Raw genomic sequence first — 21,306 nt, forward strand, 5'->3', positions numbered from 1 at the left:
AATTTGTAGCCAAGTCAGACGAAAGTGTGGGGAACCACTAGTCGAGATTTGTGTCTAAGTGGGGTACAGTCTTGTGGAACTGAGTCTGCAATAACTAATCTGTGAGGTCTGTATTAACTCCAAGGAGTGTCACAATTGAATTGCAGGACACACAGTTGGTATCCACAGAGTTGGAGAATTAATTGGTGTGGAAGAAAAACCCAAACATTTGATCAAAAGTACTAGAGTGAGTATAGAGGAAAAAAAAAACTGTTTTCCTTTTCAGAAACAGAAAAAGTTTTTTGAAAAATCACACAATGAACTACTTGTTACGTTTAGATGTGGTACATAGTGAATAATGCCACTAACAACTTGCATATTTTACAATTTTTAAAAAATCAAAATGAAAATGTTATTTATTTTTTTTTGAGACATGGTCTTGCTCTGGAGTGTAGCTGCCCAGGCTGGAGTGTAGTGGCACAGTCTCGGTTCAATGCAACCTCCGCCTCCAAGGCTCAAGCAATTCTCCTGCCTCAGGGGCCTGAGTAGCTGGGACTACAGGCACATGCCACCAGGCCTGGCTAATTTTTGTATTTTTCGTAGTGTAGAGACAGGATTTTGCCATGTTGCCTAGGCTGGTCTTCAACTCCCGAGCTCAGGTTATCTACCTGCTTCAGCCCCCCAAAGAGCTGGAACAACAGGCATAAGCCACTATACCCAGCACATTTTACAAATTTGAAACACAACTATGAGACTAAACCATCAAAACAAATACACATTATAAATTTATGTATCATTTTATCCTTTTGATCACCTTTCTTGTGGGAGAAAAGTAAAATATTAAAGTGAAAGAGAAAATGAAAAAAAAAGTTTCTGATCAAACATACTTTTTTGACTAATTTGTTGAGTCAGTAGAGAATTCAGGGAAATGCTACCAGTCACTTTTAAGTTATTGGAAATAATTATAACATATATCTATCAATGTGAATATATTTATTTCATTTATGAATTATGAATTATACTTACTGATCTGAATTTGCAGCAAGCTTGTTATGTTCATGAATCGTTTCCTGGACACAATCTTCAAGCATTCGCACATGACTATCACTATGGCATAAAAAAGATGTAGCAAATTTAAAGGAATAAACAGTAAAAGTTCAAAACACTCTTCTGCTGTGTTATATTCTTCTATTACCATGTTATAGACATTAAAGTTACTTCAATAAGGACTATCTTTAGTGTGCTCAGTCATACCACTAAACAACTAGCTGAAAATCCATTGAGGAAAAATGTTAAATTTATCTACACGATGGCAATCTAAACAGTTTTCAATGAGATAAGTCTTTATTTTAGAATGGAACACAGCCTCAATATTAAAAGGCAAAACAAAAAAAAAAAAGGAAAAAAATCAGAAAGGCCACTTGTAATATGCTTAAACGTAAACATGTGAACATGCTGTCTCTAGTTTTTTGAAAAACTACAATAGGATTTAAAAATTCCCACAGTGAAAGAATTGCTATAATCAACACCTCACCTTTTTGCATTAGTAATGCAGATTATTCGTCCTCTATTTCCAACACGTTCTGCATTCTCCATGAGTAGAGTACGAGCCTCATGTTGGTATTCGGTAATTTTGCAGAGAGTTTCCACTGCTGCAACAAGACCATGCAGAATACTGCAGCACTCTGGATCTGCCCGAGGATTAGGAGGCCCAACAGCAGCTAATGCCGCCATTAGCTAAGTAAAAGGGAAAACAATTATGTTGACAAGAGTATGTGCAATTCAGATAAAAATACCACAAGAAAGAAAACTACACACCAATGTATCTTATATATATGGACACGATCATTCTTAAAAAAACAGTACGAAATCCAGCAACACACAAAGAAGAATTATACACCATGAACAAGTGGGATTTATTCTAGGAATGCAAAGTTTATTTAATATACAAATATCAATTATTACAATACATCATACATCAATAAAATAAAACTCACACGATCATCTCAATAAACACAGAAACAGCACTTGACAAGATCCAAGACCTTTTCATAATTAAAAAAATTAGGAACAGAAGGGAACTTCCTCAAGAAGACAAAGGACACCTATGAAAATCCCATTGCTAACATCATACTTAATGGTGAAAGATTGGATGAATTCTCCCTACACATCAGTAACAAAGAAGTTTATTCTCATCACTTCTATTCAACGCTGTACTGGAAGCTCTAGCCAGGGCGATAGGAAAGAAAAAGAAATAAAAGAAATCCATGCCAAGCTCAGTGGCTCATGCCTGTAATCCCAGTACTTTGGGAAGCCAAGGCAGGACAATTGCTTGAGGCCAAGAGTTCAAGACCAGGCTAGGCAACAAAGCAAGACACTGTTTCTACAAAAAGAAAGAAAAAAAAACTAAAAAATCAGCTAGGTGTGGTAGTGTACACCCATAGTCCTAGCTACTTAGAAAGCTGAGGCAGAAGGATTGCTTGAGTCCGGGAGGTCAGCCTCTGAACTCTGGCCTAATTGATGAAGAGAGATAAGAGAGAGAGAAAGACAGAAAGACAGAAAGGAAGGAAGAAAGGAAGGAAGGAAGGGGAGAGAGAGAAAGAAAGGGAAGAAAGGAAGGAAGAAAGAGAGAAAGGAAGGAAGAAGGAAAAAGGGAAGGAAGGAGAGGGAAGAGGAAGGAAGGAAGGGAGAGAGAGAGAGAGAGAGAGGATGAACAGAATCCAGATTGAAAAGAAAGAGGTAAACCTATTTCTATGTTGCAGAGAACATTATGCTGAATTTACAAAATCCCAAGATATCCACTAAAAAACTATTACAACTAATATACAAGTTTGGCAAACTTGTAGTATACAAGATTAATACACAAAAATCAATTGTATTTCTATATACTTATAATAAACAATCCGAAGACTAATTTTCTTTTAAATCCCACTTAAAACAGCATCAAAAATAAAATACTTAGAAATAAATTTAACAAGAACTATAAAACTTACACTCTGAAAACAACAAAACATTGTTGAAAGAAATTAAAAATCTAAAAAATGAAAAAACATACCAAGCTCATGGATTGGAAGAGTTAATATTGTTAAGATGGCCATATTATCCAAACTGACCTACAGTGTCAACATAATCCCCAACTTCTTTGTAGTAATTGATAAGGTGATTCTAAAATTCATATGGAATTGCAAGGGACCCAGACTGGCCAAAACAATCTTCAAAAAGAACAAGGTAAGAAGAGTCACACTTCCTATTTTAAAACTTACTACAAAACAATGGTAATCAAGATAGTGTGGTACTGGCACAGGATAGATACAGAGACATAGAAAGGTTAACATAGGGAAAAGGTGTGAAATGGATAACTAAAGCTAAACATTAAATATAGACAAGATGATACATAATTTATACAAAATGTAAATTCTTTTACATATTCTTGAACACCAGTGATTTGCTATACAGTTGCTTTCACAAGTGGAGTCTCCCCCTCCATTCAAAATTTAAAAGCAATGAATGGGATATCATGTATCTTCACCTTGGGAAAGCAGAAAAAAGTAATAATTCCTTTATGACCAGCATACCTGTCCATCAAAAGCACACTTTTACTGAACTGCAGAGGTACAGTAGGTACAAATCTGCGTAGATTTGTACTTATTTTTATTCATATACTGCTAGAAAGCCTTCACACTTCTTTCACAGTACCTCTTGAAAAAGGTAAAACATTTCTTTCACAGTATTTAAAAAAGTACAGTGGAAATGTATGGAATTCTTAAAATTGTTTTTTCAGGTAATAGTATATTAAGAACATTCTGTAATGATATTAGTGCAAAGCCAAGTCAATCAAAGCCTACTGAGTGAATTTCCTCAAAAGAATGAAAAATTAGCTATGCTTACATGTATTATACTAATCACATTTTAAGACCAAACAGTATGATAAAACACATTTTCTTTAAAAGTGTTCTATTTAAAACTAACCTCGGAGAAAAATAAAATTACATTAAATTAAAAAAAAGAAAAAGAGGCCGGGCGTGGTGGCTCATACCTGTAATCCCAGCACTTTGGGAGGCCGAGGCGGGCAGATCACTTGAGGTCAGGAGATCGAGACCATCCTGGCTAACACGATGAAACCCCATCTCTACTAAAAACACAAAAAATTAGCCAGGCGTGGTGGCACACACCTGTAGTCCCAGCTACTTGGGAGACTGAGGCAGGAGAATCGCTTGAACCAGGGAGGCGGATGTTGCAGTAAGCTGAGATTGCACCACTGCACTCCAGCCTGGGCAACCGAGTGAGACTCCGTCTCAAAAAAACAAAAAGGAAAAGAAAAGGAAAACAAAAAATAGTAATAAAAAAAAAAAACACCTCAGATGGGTTGTTACCACTGTATAGCACCCATTCACAAAAAAATTTTGACATTAAATAATTCAAATAATGTGTTCAATTATTTCACTAAAGACTTGTTTCTCATGTTGTTCATATTCATTGTGAAGGACCTCATAGACTGAAGTCTTCTATCCAATTAAATAACAGCAAAGAACATAAGCTACTAGTAACTCAATATCTTTAGACAATGTTAAAACATAAACCTAACTGGTTGAGCATGAGTTGGTTTCTGCTTCCTCCACTAAAATCGCAGTAAAAGATTTTACTTTTTAAAAAACATAAACCAGGGCTGGTCGTGGTGGCTCACACCTATAATCCTAGCACTTTGGGAGGCCGAGGCGGGCGGATCACCTGAGGTCAGGAGTTCAAGACCAGCCTGGCCAACATGATGAAACCTCATCTCTACTAAAAATACAAAAATTAGCCAGGCGTGGTGGCAGGTGCCTGTAATTCCAGCTACTCAGGAGGCTGAGGCAGGAGAATTGTTCGAACCCAGGAGGCAGAGGTTGCAGTGAGCCTAGATCGCGCCACTGCACTCCAGCCTGGGCAATAAGAGTGAAACTCAGTCTCAAAACAAACAAACAAAAACAACACAGAAACCAAAAAAGAAAGCATAAACCCACAAGCATGAAGTGAGTGGAAGAGACAAGAACAAACAAGATAGACACCAACAAGAATGTATAAAAATGGATGAAGAAGCGGTGATGAACTTAATAGGACTGAATATGCAGAAATCTAAGTGCCCGTGGAAGGTAAAAGGCAAAATAATATACCCTGCAGAATCCAGGAGAAGTTCAAGAACTGGAGGCACCAATTACCAAACACAGCGGGGTTAAGGCAAGATACTAAAAATGTCAATAGCTTGAAGTCAGTTTAAAGAACAACTTGACTCCCAGATCTTACTTACACCCTACCTGTGTAAGTGACGACCTCTCCCCTACCCGACAAGATACAGAATCACACTCCTTGGAAAAACTGAAACTGAAAGGTATCAAACATGGATACCAAAAGCACATGAGAGAGTAAAGGTAAGATACTAAATCACTACTGCACAATAGAACTTACTGTGATGATGGAAATGTTCTCTATCTGTGCTGTCCAATACAGTAGCCGCTATCCATGTGAGACTTACTGTGCATCTGAATATGGCTAATGCTACAGGGGAAATGGTATAACTTACCCTCTCCCCTGTCTCCCAGAGAGCTGACAACCAAGTTGTCATGCAGATAAAAGAGTAGAAGAACAGTCCCAGAGAGACCATCCGTCAACTCCAATGTTTGGAGGTTCCCTAGTGCAAACCATTGGCTTAAACTACAATGAAGTATAGTCAGCAATACCTACTCCACAACGTGTAGATTTTCTAATCTGCCATTTAGTGCCTTGCTTTTAAATAAGACTGCCTACCTAAGTATCAGCAGGCATTTAAGAAAAGCCTCAACATGAAAAGAACTTGAGAACACAGAAGGAACAAAAGAAAACCTCAAATAAACTAATGTTAATACTTGCAGGTAAAATTACACCCATAAAACAAGAAAAGGATATGCCAAAAATAGACATAATTAGAGTGTAAGTCAAAGTTCTTGGAAATTAAAAGTACAACCAAATAAAGAGTTCTATACAAGGGTTAAAAGCTTCAAAAAAGCAGAATGACTGACAATGAGATGATCAGTGAGAAAAAGAGTAAGGAATTTAATGCAGGAGGTCTAACATCCCAAGAATGGATATTCCAGAAAGACACAGAACACAGAGACAAGAACATTATCAAAGAACAATGCAGGGAAATTTCCCTGTACTAGAAAATACGAAGCCTAGCACTACGGATGAGAACAGATCAACACCAAGGCACATCACTGAGATTCTAACAGCTTTCAGAGGGAAATTATAAAGAAAAATGGTGTTAGGTTTCTCAGCATTGGAGGCTATAAAACATATAATTTTGTGGAGTATATAATGCCCTCAAAATTTTGAGGAAAAAGTTATTTCCAACACGGATTTTCTACACCCAAAGTATCAGCAAAGGGCAAGGTAAACTACAGGTATCCCAGAGGTTACGTTCTACCAGAACAAAAGATTACACAAAGAAAATGAGAGGAAAAAAATGGGATCTGAAAAATAGGTAGAGAAGGATGATAGCAGTGCAGTGGGCCTAGAAAGCAGCCAGTTCAAACTGGAGCAGAAGACTGTGCTCCAAGAAATTCCTCAGGGGACAAAACCAAACAGCTGAATTATCTAACACATTTATGATCACAATATTGGGCGGTTTTGTAGAAGCATGAGGAAAAGCAGCAATGGATATTATGAAAAGAAAGCACATGAAGGGGACAAAAAGGAGATACTAAATAATTCTAGGAATAAACAAAAAGCTATATAAGGAACTAACCATATATATTACTTGGCTTAACAGTGAATAATACTTTACGTAGATGTTATAATGCAAACATGAAACTTTGAAAACTGACATATTAATATTGAGAACACAAGGGAAGGGCGCAGGCATTGGACACATGAAGGTCAGGAGTTCAAGACCAGCCTGGCCAACATGGCTAAACCCTATTTCTACTAAAAACTACAAAAATTAGCTGGCGTGGTGGCACGTGCCTGTAGTCTCAGCTACTCGGGAGGCTTAGGTAGGAGAATCTATTGAACCTGTGAGACAGAGGTTGCAGTGAGCTGAGATGGCGCGATGCACCCCAGTCTGGGTGACAGCAAGACTCCGTCTCAAAATAAATAAATAAATAAATAAATAAGTAGATGAACAAACAGAAAACTCAATAAACAGGAATAAAAACACGTTATTTAGAAATCTGCAAGTAAATACGACAACCGCTAAAACATGGAAGTTTGCTTGGGGGTGCTCGGGGTAGGGAATGACTAGAATGGAGATAGCTGTTTTCTTTTCATATAACTTGGCATTTTAACACTATATGCAAATCCTAGAGTGATTTAAAAAATTGGTCATTTTTTAAAAAAGTATTACTACATTTAGATAATTTTTACAAATGGCCACATCTCAAAATCTAACCATACCTCCTGTAAATTTTGGTCTTCTTGAGTCCAAGAATTTAAAACATGTGCTCCAGAATCACTCACAATAAAATTCACCTAATAGATTCCAAAGAAACAATTAGTATTCAACTCCAATTTCACTCAATTACCAACATATTTTCAAGTAACATGCAATTTCTAACGCTGTTTCACTGATTCATTCATTCACTCATTTTATAGTCACAGAATGTGTAGTACATGCCAGGTGTTATTGCTGGCACTGAGTATATGGGAATAGAGTGATGAATAAAAACGTTCTGTTACAATGTGGGGAAAGTCAGGGGAGGGGAGTCTACCAGGACAAAGGGCATTGCAGGAAGATTACAAACAAATAAATGAACAAGATAATTTCAGAGAGTGATAAACATTATGAAAAATAAGTTAATTAGCTACTTTAGATTGGGTGATCAGAGAAGGACTCTCCATAGCAGTGGCAACTGAAGGCAATCCAAAACCAGCCACTGTAAATCAGGGATAATCTGGGTACAGCAAACAACAAATGCAAAGGCATCTAAGCACATACACTGGAAAGGGCGAAAGTCAGAGCAGGCAGTGGGAGAGGAGACAAACTCAGAGAAATAGGCAGGAGCTGTATCGTATAGGGCACTGAAAGCCAAAATAATGTATATGGACTTTACGCTAAGTTTTGAAGTAAAATGCAAATTTGAAAATTTAAAATTACCTGCTATCAGGTAAGATAATGACAAGGAATATTTTCGAAAACTTATCAAATGATGATTCTGACCCATGTTCCTTTTTGGGTAGAGGGTTAGAGTTCTCTCTTTACTCTGGACAACACGATCTAATCTATGATCTTTTTCCTTATATATCGATGAAATACTAGTTTTCCTTCCTCCCCCAAGAAGTCTGATAATTGGTCTTCTCTTCCAAGGCTTATCTGACAGGGACATATTTTACAAGCCACTTCACTTAGATGTATCTCTTTTAAAGCTTACATCAAGGAAGTGTTATATTGACATGGGAGGAAACTGAGGCTTGGAGAGATTAAGACATATGATCAAAGTCACACGGCTGGTAGCTAACCATGCCAAGGTCTGAACCAAAGCCTGTGCTCTACATCAGTTATATTCCCTCTCATTATATATTTTTATCGTACACAGAATGCACACAAATTTTAAGAAGGGCTTACATTTTAATTTGGAATATATCTGAATGTATAATATCAGACTATGTTCACCTTTACTCTACTGCCCTACCTTCCTCAGTCTAAGAATTGGCTAGGTCCCAGTCTAGGCTGCTTCAAGTAAGACAGAAAGCAAGTCTTCCACTTGTGGCTAACCAAATGACTTCCCCAAAATAAGACATTTAAGATACTGAATTCTAAGACTAAACTTTAATACCTGTAATTTCTATCAATCATCCATTTCTCTTCTTATTGATAAACCATTTCCACTCAGCGTTCTTAAAAAAGTATTTCTTTCTAATATGGGCAAACAATACAGCGGTTTAGTATATATTTGCTAAACTTGCAAGCAGCCAGCCAGCTTAGGTTCAAATTCTGGCTTTGCCTCTAAATAACTATGTGACTCAGGACAAGTTTCTTCTCTTTACCTCAGTTTCTGGATCTACAACAGGGAAGCAACAAACAAGACTGACACTCAGCTGCTACATGCCAGCACAGTTTGACAACAGCTCTCAATGGTCAGTCTGTGTTCTATACTGGTTGTTACATACTTTGACCATTGCTTCAATAACTACAGTTCCTACCTAAGATGACTGTTATGAGAATTAAAGAAATTAATAAGCATGAAGCACTTTGAAATATGTCTGGTACATGTAAGTGCTCAATAATTGTTAGCTGTTATTATTACCGGCCCCAATTAAACATCCATTATATATTCATCCCAAAGGGCAGCGTTATGTACCACATTTTAAGTAATAAACACACAGTCATAATCTACAGCAAATTCATATAAAAAATTCATTTATGCAGTTAAGTACATCCCCAAAATCATGATTTTGTTTGTACTTCACACTCACCAGCTTTTTGAAAGGAAATATATCATACATTATTCTACAATATTCCATGGAAGATTCTACTGAGCAAGTCCACAACGATTTAGATATGGGGGCCAAAGGAATGATTCCTTGGGTTCTATTCTTCACCAGCATATCAAACTCGACATGCTGCCTGCATGATTCTGCCATATAAGGGCAGTGATCCACAACAAACACTGTTTTATGAGATTCAGAAAAAATCTTCATTTTGTTTTGACCTGTAAAGGGAAAAACATATTAGCCAAATATTTATACATAACATTCAGTATCTTAAATTTTTTCTTATTTTCTCAAGAAGATTCTTTTCCTCAAGAAGACTTGATAGGGAACATGAGTAATATGTTCAAAGAAATCTGTCCAACAAAGGACAGTTTAATGAGGTCATGACCAGAAAGCAACGGTATCAATACACCATATGAGGCTGTTACTCTACCAGGCACAGACAAAATTACTAGTGCATACATTTTTGGTTTTGCTTTTAAAATGAACTTAAAATTGTCAGAGGGAAACATTTTGACATTTAATTGTATTTGATTCCCTTACATATACGAAACATAGTAAGTGACAAATACTCTTGAAATACACCTTTATGGTCCTTGCTAATTGACGTTCGTCACATATAAACCCCAAGCCAGTATTTTTGGACTTCCCTCCTAGAAAAACGTTTGAAGATTTCTGGAAAAGGGGGACTGGGGGGCAGGGGTGCGGAATTAACAGGAAAGTGGAGTGACAGCAAAAGAAAAGGCCAAAACAAAGATAAACATCTCCTAAGATAACCGCACATCAGGTCTTCGCCTTAGGATGAGGACCCCAACTTCACACTCTCCCCTTAGCTTTTGAAACATCACAGTAATTTACAAGGTAGAGCAGAAAAACTTAGTTGTTACCATCACACTGGTGTGGAAGAGGAAATTTAAAACTTTTAAAACTTTTACTTATTAAAACAGAGCATATGGTACTCCCCTGCTTCGCTAACAAAATCTTATACTGAATAGACAATCCACATTCGAAAAGCACATGGCAAGCAAAGCCAAAGTGTTAATCAAAACGAACTGATTTCTTACGATCCAGCTATTTTCACCTCCTGCTTTCAAGACGCATCTCCCCTTCACGCAAAACTCTCTGAGAAACCTTCTAGACCCACTTTGCTGCAGGGTGGGGGGTGGAAAATACAAGGTGAGTGGATAAGAAGACCTCAGGATCGAGGTTCGCTTACTTTCGTGCCTGGTCCTGCAGTGAAAACGAAGAGGCTATGGACCACAGCCTCTCTGGAAAAGGCTGCTGGCTGGGTGGGGAGAGTCAGCGCACAGTCGGGAGTGTCTGGTGCCACAGACAGGGGACTATGCTTTCCCCGATCATCTCCTAGCACACCGGTCCTTCCCAGGCTTCCTGAGAGCAAGAGCGCGCGTGCGCGTGCACACTCACACACTCGGGCTCGCGCGTGCGCACAGCGATCTCCGACAGCCCCGCCAAGTCTCCCTTCCCCCTCGGAGGGCCAGGCTTCCCAGTCGCCGAACAGGAAGAGGGCGGGGCCAAAGAGGAAAAAAAAAGCCTCCACCCCTCGAGATTTTCCACCCACTAATTTTCCCAGTCACCCATTGGGAAGCAGGATCTGGGCGACCTGAAAGCCTCCCCAACAGCGAAGTACCAACCACGGCCCCCTGAGCGTACGGCCCACCCACCCGGTCTCCCCTTCTCTGTCTCTCCACCCTGGCCGGTTTCCCCTGGAAAAACTCGCGAGACTTTGCGAGAGGCCGAGCGAAGGCCTGGGAGGGGAGGAATAGGGAGGGACATACAAGGGCCCCGCCCCGCTTTCTCGCGCAAAGCGGAGAGTGGTCGGTTTTGCCCCACCGTAACGCGAGGAAGGAAATCTCGCGAGGCTGGAGTCCTCCGGGAGAGCCTGTCGGAGGCGGTCGGCGGAGGTGTCTACCCATCCGGTGATGGGGCTGAACGCCACTGTCTGTCCGGACACCCCTACGCTGCCTCCGTGCGGCTCTGCGTCTGCTTGCTGAGGAGGCGGATTAGGGGCGCAGAGTCTCTTCCTTTGAGTGCCTAGGTCCCGGTTAGTAGAGGCTTTGAGTCCGCATCGCCACAGCTGACGGCTGCGAGGGACTAAGAGCAGAGTAAGTGGACTAAATCCAGGGACGGGAGCAGGGGTGGGCGACTCGGAGGCGTCCTTCGCTGGGGCAGTCTTTCGCCCGGGCCGGTGCCTTGCGCCTCTTGAACCACCGGCGCCCAGCCCTGGCCGCTTCCAGCCGCAGGTTCCCAGCTCCTGGGAACCGGAGTTCCTCTCCGCACCCCTCCGGCTCCGAGCTCCTCATAATGGAGATGGGGTGCGGAAAGTTTAGTGAAAAGCCTTGGCCCTAACGCTTTGGACACACCTTCCGTATCTACTTTCATCCTGCCTTGGCCACCTGCGGGCTCACCACCGGACGGAGGACCCTTTCAGTCACCTGTTTGCAGCGTCTAATGGAGATAACTTGTTTCTTGAAACTGCTCTCCAAGGGGTATTACTCTTTTCTGGTTTACTTCTTGCCTTTCTTCTGTATCCCATCTCTGATAACGGTTCCAGTATCTGTCCTGCTATCCAAACTGGAAAACCAGGAATCATCCTTGGTTCATTTCCACTCACACTGCATTGTATTATTATTATTTTTTTCGCCAGAATTAGTGCGGTTGCCCTCCCGCCCCCCGCCCTCCACTGGTTTCTCTGCTATAATCCTTCCATAGAGTTATTCTAAAATACATATTTATCTCTGTCCTTTCCTTAAACTTTTTAGTAACTGTATTGCTGACAGAATCAAATCCTAATTGTTAAGCACATCATCATTCAGGATCTTTTACAGTCTGCCCCAATCCATTTTACCTTTTAGTCTTGCTTTAATATCCGACCATACCAGATTATACTGGCTGTTTCCCCAAACATGCCATGCACTTTGACAGCTCTGTACTTTTGTACGTGCAGTACCATCTGTCTAGGATATTTACTGTTCCTTTCTTTTACCGCCTATCAAAACCCAATTCATAAATCATTGTCTTCTCATACTCCCCCAGGTGACATTGATACCGCTGTGCTCCCTACGCATTTGAAACATTTCTTCTGCAGTATTTATTAGGTTGTATTATTTGTTTCTGTATCTGCCTCTCCTGCCAATTTGAACCTGGGTCTGTCTGGAATCAGGTCTTATTCATCTCTGAGAAAAAGTCCAATACTTGACACGTAGCAAGCATTATTTATATATACATATGTATATTTATTGAAATTGAATAGTTCTAAAGAATTCACCATAAGAGTTCTTCATCCTTTAAAATCATAGAATTTTGGAGCCAGAAGGAACTCTGTACATTGGCTTAAAGGCTCCTGACCTGTTTTGAATGTGAGAAACCCTGCACTTCTAATACACACGCAGTTGTACTTTTAGTAATTGTTGATTGAAATTACGTATAATGACAGAAAACTACTATGCTTTTAAATGATTTTGTATTTTATTTTTGTAGTATCTTTATATTTGAGAAATGGAGCAGAAATCTCCATTGACTACAGACAGTGCTTGGAGTATGTGCATTCAGGCAACTCTTCCACTGACTCCTTCGCCTGTAGGTTAGAAATAGCTGGTTTATATTAGGTTCCTTCTTGAATTGTCATAACTGTTTAAACATATGTATATGAAACTTATATTCAGCCATAATTCTAAGGGAACGTGTAATATTTAAAAAAATCCTCGTGTCATTACTTCCAAAATCTTTCTTCCAACTTTAAAAATTAATTTTCTTCAGAAAGTGTCTTTATACAGTTACAAACGTATATTCATTCCACTGTTTTAAAGAACAGTGAAAATTTTCTTTGCTTTCAGATACAGCGATATGTCTGTGTAAATGCTTGTTTTTATATGTAATTTACATGCATTCTTTCTTGCATTCTTAAGATTATAAGTTTATATGAAAACCATGACTATACCTTTTAGTTTTTTTATTTTCATATGGGTCAGTTCATATAATATTAGAGACATATACCTGAACATGAAAAAATTTAAACTAGATTGTTGACATTTAAAAACACATCTGTGGTGTATCAGTAGCCACAGTATTTCTGTGTAGATGTAGTGGTAGGAGTAGTGGATTGACCGATAAGGGAAACAAAGTTTCCAATCAGTAAACATTCATTGATCTTATAGTTAATGTGACGCCTAATTAAAATGGTTGCTAGGCTTTTATTAATTATCTAGAAAATACTTGAAATTTTTTTAGTCTTTAAAATTTCTCTTACATTTCATATATATTCCCATTTATTTTCTGAGGTTGGCTTGAAAAATATGACTTGAATTTCCTTAAATTTTTCTTAACCAAAATCTGAAAGTAAACAGCTGGCAATTGCTGTCTTGGGTGGGTGGTGGTTTCTCTTTTATCAGCAGCAGAATGTTCTGAGCCTTCTGCCAGGAGTCTGACTGCAAAAGTCTTTGGGTGGTAAAGTGGGCGAGAATGTGACTAATGCAGAAAAGAAAAAAATAATTTTTTTAACTTGCTAAAAAAAAAAAAAAAAAGATTCACCTGTAATTTGGACCTGCCTAGAGAAAATAATGTAAGTAAGTGTATTATGGCCAGTTAAGATAGGCACTACAAAAATAGGTCAAAAAGTTTAGAATATTCCTTTTTTACTGAAGTCTGTTTTTTTTGTTTTTTTTTTTTTGTTTTTTGAGATGGAGTCTTGCTCTGTCGCCCAGGCTGGAGTGCAGTGGCGCCATCTCGGCTTACTGCAAGCTCCACCTCCTGGGTTCACGCCATTCTCCTGCCTCAGCCTCCCGAGTAGCTGGGACTACAGGCACCCGCCACCACGCCTGGCTAATTTTTTGTATTTTTAGTAGAGATAGGGTTTCACCGTGTTAGCCAGGATGGTCTCAATCTCCTGACCACATGATCCGCCCGTCTCGGCCTCCCAATGAAGTCTGTTTTTTAAAATTTGAAACTTGTTAGAGAGTTTGGAAAACAGTCTTCTTCCTCCCACTCCACTTCCTGGCCAAAAAAGAGGGGAAGCATAATGGTCTTCAAAAAAGGTGATAAAGTAAATGCATATTAAAAAATATTTTAAACTTTTGTGTGGTTTCACTTACAGGAAATGAACATGCAAATTCTTAGAAACTGTTGTCACTGTGTTTCTGAAATGCTAAAAAAATTATGCTTTGAGCTATCTACTGTTTATAATTCCTTTCCCTGAATAGGTAGGTTTTTATAGTTAACAAATTTTAAATGTAGTTCATTTTGATAGTAGTATTTCATTATGCAATCTGGAGAGGAGAGAATGTTTTTCATAAAGTGGATGTTAATTGCAATTTTAAAAAGCCAATCAGTAAACATTCATTAATCTTGTAATTAACTGTGACACCTAATTAAAATGGTTGCTTGCTAGGCTGTTAAGTCTGGAAAATATTTGAATTTTTTTAATTCTTTAAAATTTGTCTTCATATACATTCCCATTTCTTTTCTATGGTGGCTTGAAAATTTTAAAAAATATCTTGGATGTTCCATTTGTGGGGTAGGGTCAGAGAATTTACTTTCTTTTGTTTTCCACCTAATGAGATTGAAATGATTTCTGTATAGGTGAAAAGCAAACAGAACCCTGGGAATCCAGTGTGACTTAAGAATAGGACACTAGACTGGGGATCAGAAGTTCTATTTTTGTTAGTAGTTTGGCTCCTTCCTTTCTTTGTGGCACTGTCATTCGGCTTTTTTGTTTGAGTTGGAGTCTCGCTCTGTCGCCCAGGCTGGGGTGCAATGGCGCAATCTCAGCTCACTGCAACCTCCACCTCCCGGGCTCAAGCAGTTCTCCTGCCTCAGCCTCCCGAGTAGCTGGGATTACAGGCATGCGCCACCACACCCGGCTAATTGTTGCATTTTTAGTAGGGACAGGGTTTCATGTTGGTCAGGCTCGTCTCGATCTCCTGGCCTTGTAATCTGCCTGCCTTGGCCTCCCAGAGTACTGGGATTACAGGCGTGAGCCACTCAGCTTTTTAGATTTGGAATTCCTGGGTCTATTTCCTCATTGGTAAAATGGGAATAACACTTGTCCTCTTGCCCAAATGACAGTATAAAGTAGTTATTGCTCAGATTCAGAAGGCTACCAACAGTTTGAATTAATTAAAATTATTACCTAACAGTTTGATTTTCCTTTAGGGTACTCTAGAGATCCATTTGGATAGAGTTAGGTTAGAGAGAACGCAAAGAATAGGTGAAGCAATTTTAAAGAAGAAAACAGGGGGGCGGAGCAAGATGGCCGAATAGGAGCAGCTCCAGTCTCCAACTCCCAGCGCGAGCGACACAGAAGACCGGTGATTTCTGCATTTTCAACTGAGGTACTGGGTTCATCTCACTGGGGAGTGCAGGACGATCGGAGCTGATCAGCTGCTGCAGCCCGACCAGCGAGAGCTGAAGCAGGGCGAGGCATTGCCTCACCTGGGAAGCGCAAGGGGGAAGGGAGTCCCTTTTCCTAGCCAGGGGAACTGAGACACACAACACCTGGAAAATCGGGTAACTCCCACCCCAATACTGCGCTTTAGGAAACAGGCACACCAGGAGATCATATCCCACACCTGGCCGGGAGGTTCCCACACCCAGGGAGCCTCCCTGGTTGCTAGCGCAGCCGTCTGTGATCTACCGGCAAGGCAGCAGCGAGGCTGGGGGAGGGGCGCCCGCCATTGCTGAGGCTTAAGTAGGTAAACAAAGCTGCTGGGAAGCTCGAACTGGGTGGAGCTCACAGCAGCTCAAGGAAACCTGCCTGTCTCTGTAGACTCCACCTCTGGGGACAGGGCACAGTAAACTAAGACACACAGACACCTCTGCACAGACGCAAACGACTCTGTCTGACAGCTTTGAAGAGAGCACTGGATCTCCCAACACGGAGGTTGAGATCTGAGAAGGGACAGACCCCCTGCTCAAGCGGGTCCCTGACCCCTGAGTAGCCTAACTGGGAGACATCCCCCACTAGGGGCAGTCTGACACCCCACACCTCACAGGGAGGAGTACACCCCTGAGAGGAAGCTTCCAAAGCAAGAATCAGACAGCTACACTCGCTGTTCAGAAATATTCTATCTTCTGCAGCCTCTGCTGCTGATACCCAGGCAAACAGGGTCTGGAGTGGACCTCAAGCAATTTCCAACAGACCTACAGCTGAGGGTCCTGACTGTTAGAAGGAAAACTATCAAACAGGAAGGACACCTACACCAAAACCCCATCAGTACATCACCATCATCAAAGACCAGAGGCAGATAAAACCACAAAGATGGGGAAAAAGCAGGGCAGAAAAGCTGGAAATTCAAAAAATAAGAGCGCATCTCCCCCGGCAAAGGAGCGCAGCTCATCGCCAGCAACGGATCAAAGCTGGACGGAGAATGACTTTGACGAGATGAGAGAAGAAGGCTTCAGTCCATCAAATTTCTCAGAGCTAAAGGAGGAATTACGTACCCAGCGCAAAGAAACTAAAAATCTTGAAAAAAAAGTGGAAGAATTGATGGCTAGAGTAATTAATGCAGAGAAGGTTCTAAACGAAATGAAAGAGATGAAAACCATGACACGAGAAATACGTGACAAATGCACAAGCTTCAGTAACCGACTCGATCAACTGGAAGAAAGAGTATCAGCGATTGAGGACCAAATGAATGAAATGAAGCGAGAAGAGAAACCAGAAGAAAAAAGAAGAAAAAGAAATGAACAAAGCCTGCAAGAAGTATGGGATTATGTAAAAAGACCAAATCTACGTCTGATTGGGGTGCCTGAAAGTGAGGGGGAAAATGGAACCAAGTTGGAAAACACTCTTCAGGATATCATCCAGGAGAACTTCCCCAACCTAGTAGGGCAGGCCAACATTCAAATCCAGGAAATACAGAGAACGCCACAAAGATACTCCTCCAGAAGAGCAACTCCAAGACACATAATTGCCAGATTCACCAAAGTTGAAATGAAGGAAAAAATCTTAAGGGCAGCCAGAGAGAAAGGTCGGGTTACCCACAAAGGGAAGCCCATCAGACTAACAGCAGATCTCTCAGCAGAAACTCTACAAGCCAGAAGAGAGTGGGGGCCAATATTCAACATTCTTAAAGAAAAGAATTTTAAACCCAGAATTTCATATCCAGCCAAACTAAGTTTCATAAGTGAAGGAGAAATAAAATACTTTACAGATAAGCAAATGCTTAGAGATTTTGTCACCACTAGGCCTGCCTTACAAGAGACCCTGAAGGAAGCACTCAACATGGAAAGGAACAACCGGTACCAGCCATTGCAAAAACATGCCAAAATGTAAAGACCATTGAGGCTAGGAAGAAACTGCATCAACTAATGAGCAAAATAACCAGTTAATATCATAATGGCAGGATCAAGTTCACACATAACAATCTTAACCTTAAACGTAAATGGACTAAATGCTCCAATTAAAAGACACAGACTGGCAAACTGGATAAAGAGTCAAGACCCATCAGTCTGCTGTATTCAGGAGACCCATCTCACACGCAGAGACATACATAGGCTCAAAATAAAGGGATGGAGGAAGATTTACCAAGCAAATGGAGAACAAAAAAAAGCAGGGGTTGCAATACTAGTCTCTGATAAAACAGACTTTAAACCATCAAAGATCAAAAGAGACAAAGAAGGACATTACATAATGGTAAAGGGATCAATTCAACAGGAAGAGCTAACTATCCTAAATATATATGCACCCAATACAGGAGCACCCAGATTCATCAAGCAAGTCCTTAGAGACTTACAAAGAGACTTAGACTCCCATACAATAATAATGGGAGACTTCAACACTCCACTGTCAACATTAGACAGATCAACGAGACAGAAAGTTAACAAGGATATCCAGGAATTGAACTCATCTCTGCAGCAAGCAGACCTAATAGACATCTATAGAACTCTCCACCCCAAATCAACAGAATATACATTCTTCTCAGCACCACATCATACTTACTCCAAAATTGACCACGTAATTGGAAGTAAAGCACTCCTCAGCAAATGTACAAGAACAGAAATTATAACAAACTGTCTCTCAGACCACAGTGCAATCAAACTAGAACTCAGGACTAAGAAACTCACTCAAAACCGCTCAACTACATGGAAACTGAACAACCTGCTCCTGAATGACTACTGGGTACATAACGAAATGAAGGCAGAAATAAAGATGTTCTTTGAAACCAATGAGAACAAAGATACAACATACCAGAATCTCTGGGACACATTTAAAGCAGTGTGTAGAGGGAAATTTATAGCACTAAATGCCCACAAGAGAAAGCAGGAAAGATGTAAAATTGACACTCTAACATCGCAATTAAAAGAACTAGAGAAGCAAGAGCAAACACATTCGAAAGCTAGCAGAAGGCAAGAAATAACTAAGATCAGAGCAGAACTGAAGGAGATAGAGACACAAAAAACCCTCCAAAAAATCAATGAATCCAGGAGTTGGTTTTTTGAAAAGATCAACAAAATTGACAGACCACTAGCCAGACTAATAAAGAAGAAAAGAGAGAAGAATCAAATCGACGCAATTAAAAATGATCAAGGGGATATCACCACCGACCCCACAGAAATACAAACTACCATCAGAGAATACTATAAACACCTCTACGCAAATAAACTGGAAAATCTAGAAGAAATGGATAATTTCCTGGACACTTACACTCTTCCAAGACTAAACCAGGAAGAAGTTGAATCCCTGAATAGACCAATAGCAGGCTCTGAAATTGAGGCAACAATTAATAGCCTACCAACCAAAAAAAGTCCAGGACCAGATGGATTCACAGCTGAATTCTACCAGAGGTACAAGGAGGAGTTGGTACCATTCCTTCTGAAACTATTCCAAGCAATAGAAAAAGAGGGAATCCTCCCTAACTCATTTTATGAGGCCAACATCATCCTGATACCAAAGCCTGGCAGAGACACAACAAAAAAAGAGAATTTTAGACCAATATCCCTGATGAACATCGATGCAAAAATCCTCAATAAAATACTGGCAAACCGGATTCAGCAACACATCAAAAAGCTTATCCACCATGATCAAGTGGGCTTTATCCCTGGGATGCAAGGCTGGTTCAACATTCGCAAATCAATAAACATAATCCAGCATATAAACAGAACCAAAGACAAGAACCACATGATTATCTCAATTGATGCAGAAAAGGCTTTTGACAAAATTCAACAGCCTTTCATGCTAAAAACGCTCAATAAATTCGGTATTGATGGAACGTACCTCAAAATAATAAGAGCTATTTATGACAAACCCACAGCCAATATCATACTGAATGGGCAAAAACTGGAAAAATTCCCTTTGAAAACTGGCACAAGACAGGGATGCCCTCTCTCACCACTCCTATTCAACATAGTGTTGGAAGTTCTGGCTAGGGCAATTAGGCAAGAGAAAGAAATCAAGGGTATTCAGTTAGGAAAAGAAGAAGTCAAATTGTCCCTGTTTGCAGATGACATGATTGTATATTTAGAAAACCCCATTGTCTCAGCCCAAAATCTCCTTAAGCTGATAAGCAACTTCAGCAAAGTCTCAGGATACAAAATTAATGTGCAAAAATCACAAGCATTCTTATACACCAGTAACAGACAAACAGAGAGCCAAATCAGGAATGAACTTCCATTCACAATTGCTTCAAAGAGAATCAAATACCTAGGAATCCAACTTACAAGGGATGTAAAGGACCTCTTCAAGGAGAACTACAAACTACTGCTCAGTGAAATAAAAGAGGACACAAACAAATGGAAGAACATACCATGCTCATGGATAGGAAGAATCAATATCGTGAAAATGGCCATACTGCCCAAGGTTATTTATAGATTCAATGCCATCCCCATCAAGGTACCAATGACTTTCTTCACAGAATTGGAAAAAACTGCTTTAAAGTTCATATGGAACCAAAAAAGAGCCCGCATCTCCAAGACAATCCTAAGTCAAAAGAACAAAGCTGGAGGCATCACGCTACCTGACTTCAAACTATACTACAAGGCTACAGTAATCAAAACAGCATGGTACTGGTACCAAAACAGAGATATAGACCAATGGAACAGAACAGAGTCCTCAGAAATAATACCACACATCTACAACCATTTGATCTTTGACAAACCTGAGAGAAACAAGAAATGGGGAAAGGATTCCCTATTTAATAAATGGTGCTGGGAAAATTGGCTAGCCATAAGTAGAAAGCTGAAACTGGATCCTTTCCTTACTCCTTATACGAAAATTAATTCAAGATGGATTAGAGACTTAAATGTTAGACCTAATACCATAAAAATCCTAGAGGAAAACCTAGGTAGTACCATTCAGGACATAGGCATGGGCAAAGATTTCATGTCTAAAACACCAAAAGCAACAGCAGCAAAAGCCAAAATTGACAAATGGGATCTCATTAAACTAAAGAGCTTCTGCACAGCAAAAGACACTACCATCAGAGTGAACAGGCAACCTACAGAATGGGAAAAAATTTTTGCAATCTACTCATCTGACAAAGGGCTAATATCCAGAACCTACAAAGAACTCAAACAAATTTACAAGAAAAAAACAAACAACCCCATCAAAAAGTGGGCAAAGGACATGAACAGACATTTCTCAAAAGAAGACATTCATACAGCCAACAGACACATGAAAAAATGCTCATCATCACTGGCCATCAGAGAAATGCAAATCAAAACCACAATGAGATACCATCTCACACCAGTTAGAATGGCAATCATTAAAAAGTCAGGAAACAACAGGTGCTGGAGAGGATGTGGAGAAATAGGAACACTTTTACACTGTTGGTGGGATTGTAAACTAGTTCAACCATTATGGAAAACAGTATGGCGATTCCTCAAGGATCTAGAACTAGATGTACCATATGACCCAGCCATCCCATTACTGGG

General features: G+C 39.9%; 2 protein-coding genes across 15 annotated transcripts in view; one reads left to right on the top strand and one right to left on the bottom strand.

Moving 5' to 3' along the window:
- The window catches only part of INTS13 (integrator complex subunit 13), a 33,181-nt gene extending 22,025 nt beyond the window's left edge, over positions 1 to 11,156 (bottom strand). For 7 of the 13 annotated variants that reach the window (XR_012420095.1, XR_012420093.1, XR_012420092.1 and 4 more), the window contains exons 1-5: positions 11,103 to 11,156; positions 9,403 to 9,638; positions 7,384 to 7,458; positions 1,514 to 1,716; positions 1,006 to 1,086 (exon numbers count right to left, since the gene is read on the bottom strand). Coding sequence is in view for 8 of the 13 variants with exons in the window: in XM_074006447.1 (XP_073862548.1) it covers positions 1,006 to 1,086; positions 1,514 to 1,716; positions 7,384 to 7,458; positions 9,403 to 9,627 (584 nt within the window). In the remaining 5 variants the exon portion in view is untranslated. Of the gene's footprint in view, positions 1 to 1,005; positions 1,087 to 1,513; positions 1,717 to 7,383; positions 7,459 to 9,402; positions 9,639 to 10,636 lie in introns of all 13 variants that reach the window. The other 6 variants (XR_012420096.1, XR_012420094.1, XM_074006449.1 and 3 more) reach the window with 1 other exon arrangement.
- A 147-nt stretch (positions 11,157 to 11,303) lies between these two features.
- The window catches only part of FGFR1OP2 (FGFR1 oncogene partner 2), a 34,597-nt gene continuing 24,594 nt past the window's right edge, over positions 11,304 to 21,306 (top strand). For both annotated transcript variants that reach the window (XM_005570424.3, XM_005570425.4), the window contains exon 1: positions 11,304 to 11,543. The gene's annotated coding sequence lies outside the window, so the exon portion shown is untranslated. The remainder of the gene's footprint in view (positions 11,544 to 21,306) is intronic.

Source organism: Macaca fascicularis, chromosome 11 (genome assembly GCF_037993035.2).
Source record: "Macaca fascicularis isolate 582-1 chromosome 11, T2T-MFA8v1.1".
NCBI lineage: Eukaryota > Metazoa > Chordata > Mammalia > Primates > Cercopithecidae > Macaca > Macaca fascicularis.